Source organism: Chrysochloris asiatica, unplaced genomic scaffold (genome assembly GCF_000296735.1).
Source record: "Chrysochloris asiatica unplaced genomic scaffold, ChrAsi1.0 scaffold00695, whole genome shotgun sequence".
NCBI lineage: Eukaryota > Metazoa > Chordata > Mammalia > Afrosoricida > Chrysochloridae > Chrysochloris > Chrysochloris asiatica.
The window spans coordinates 152,470-154,840 of NW_006409213.1; the positions used below are offsets into that span (position 1 = coordinate 152,470).

Here is a 2,371-nt window from a genome sequence, read left to right on the forward strand (position 1 = left end):
GAAGACTGTAGAATAATTGATGTATTTGAGTTATGATGTTCTAGAGAAATATTAAAAATACCACAGACTGCCAGAAGAACAAACAAATCTGTGTTGGAAGAAGTACATCCAGAATGCCCCTTAGAAGCCAGTCTGGCGAGACTTTGTCTCTCATACTTCAGACATATTATCAGGAGGGACCAGTCCCTGGAGAGAAGGATGTTATGCTTTATAAAGTGAAGGGTCAGTGAAAAAGAGGAAGAACTCCAGTGAGATGGATTGGTACAGTGGCAGCCGCAATGGGCTCAAACATAACAACAATTGTGAGGATGACACAGGACGGGGCAGTGTTTTGTTCTGTTGTGTATGAGGTCATTATTAATTGGAACACACTTGACAACAACAGCAACAGCAAAATGGGTAGAACTGTCATTAGAACCTTGGATCCAACTTCCTTTAAAGGAACTTCTTTCCAGTACTTCATGGTTGCTTCTAAAGTGGTGACTGGCTGTTACGTAAGGAGAAGAGTGGCAATCCTGTTTGGAGGTGCTTTTTGTAATATTCTAACTATAGTTCCCTGCAGATTGGCCAGTTTTTCTCTAGTCCTGGTGTGGCACTGTAGGATAAGCAGTGGAATGGTTAGCAGTTCAAACCTACCAGCCACTTCCCAGATACCCATAGAGGATCATTATGAGTCGTAAGTAACTCAATAGCACTTAATGATAACAATATCAGAAAAGAATGCAGCCCTGGTGACAAGATGTTAATGATTTGGCTACTCATCAAAATGCTGGTTGTTTGAACCCACCTAGTAGCTCTGCAGGAGAAAGACCAGGACATTCAACCCCATAAAGATCAAATCCAAGAAAATCCCTGTGGGCCCACATGGTTGGCACCTACCATAACCACATAAATTAATAGACATGAAGTCAATAGGATTTCAGTGTGCCTGCCATGGCTGCTGCATTGCCACAGTTAATGTGGTTTCTTCTTTACCTCGCCTCTGGATCTCTTTGCACAACTGGGATTTGACCCTTGCCTAATCAAGAGAAAAGAAAGCTGGTTTGTTTTGTTTTTTAACTCTTCCCCATACCGATTTTGTTTATGACCCCTTTATAATTTGGCAGGTTCGACACAGAGGAGGAGGCTGTAGCAATCGCTAATGCCGCTGATGTTGGGTTAGCAGGTAGGTGTTTATGTTCACCAGCCTAATAATCATTGTCTCAAGTGAACACTAGAGTTTGCCTTTTAAATATTCCCCTGGGATTTGTTTTTCAGCTGTATTTTTTGGAGAGTAATGAGTAAGTGAAATACATAAGGAGATACTGCGTGGTTTCGATTTGAATTTCCCTGATGACAAATGGTGTGGTGCCGTAGGATAAGCATTGGGCTGCTGACCTCAAGGTCGGCAGTTCAGACCCACCAACCACTCCTTGGAAACCCTATACAGGGTTGCTATCAGTCGAAACTGACTCAATGGCACTTAACAACAACAATAACAAATGACATTTACAACCTTTTCATGTGCTTTTTGACCATTGGTATTAATGTGTTATTTTAATGGATAGTCTTCATGCCATATTTGTCCCTTTGTCCCATCACCAGGTTATTTTTACTCTCAAGATCCAGCCCAAATCTGGCGAGTGGCAGAGCAGCTGGAAGTTGGCATGGTTGGAGTTAACGAAGGATTGATTTCCACCGTGGAGTGTCCTTTTGGGGGGGTGAAGCAGTCCGGTCTTGGACGAGAGGGATCCAAATATGGCATTGATGAGTATCTGGAACTCAAGTATGTGTGTTATGGAGGCTTGTAGGATCCTTCAGCTCTGTAAAGTAGATAAATAAACAAGGAACTTCCCTTCATAAGTGAGGACATACCATCCATTCTCTTTAAGTACATTTTCAGGGTCCTCCAAGGTTCTCTGAGGGTACGGACTTTTTAACTCATCCAATCCTTGTAATCTTAAATAGATTTTCATTATGCTCCTTCCATCATCCAACTAGGGACCAATATGTGCCACACAGTAGTGATAACAGACTTCTGGAAAATCAGGCTTACAGAATGACATCCTGGGACCTCCCACAATCCTCGTCTTCTCCAAAGCAGGGCTCAGCATGAGGCAGGCAGCCCTTTCTGCTCCATCCTGAAGGCTTGTTTACTGACTGAAATGACACAACCACTACCCAGTGGGCCCAGAGGACAACTTAGAAGAGTCTGAGCATGACCAGTGGCTGGTCAGGAGGCACGGCATCTCAGCAGCCTCTTCACTGGCAATCAGCCAGCTCAGCACTAAAGGCTCATTGTATATCCAGGCTTGTTAGAGTGGAGGTTGAATGAATTAATTATATTTTTTGACTAATGAGATGTTTTAAATTGTGGTGTAGTAAAAGTATA

General features: G+C 42.9%; 1 protein-coding gene across 1 annotated transcript in view; it reads left to right on the forward strand.

The window, feature by feature from the left end:
• Positions 1-1,875, forward strand: part of ALDH5A1 (aldehyde dehydrogenase 5 family, member A1) — a 61,964-nt gene extending 60,089 nt beyond the window's left edge. Inside the window, exons 9-10 of the mRNA XM_006877947.1 lie at positions 1,107-1,165; positions 1,585-1,875. Of these exons, the coding sequence (XP_006878009.1) occupies positions 1,107-1,165; positions 1,585-1,790 (265 nt within the window). The 3' untranslated portion in view covers positions 1,791-1,875. The remainder of the gene's footprint in view (positions 1-1,106; positions 1,166-1,584) is intronic.
• The last annotated feature ends 496 nt before the right edge of the window (positions 1,876-2,371 follow it).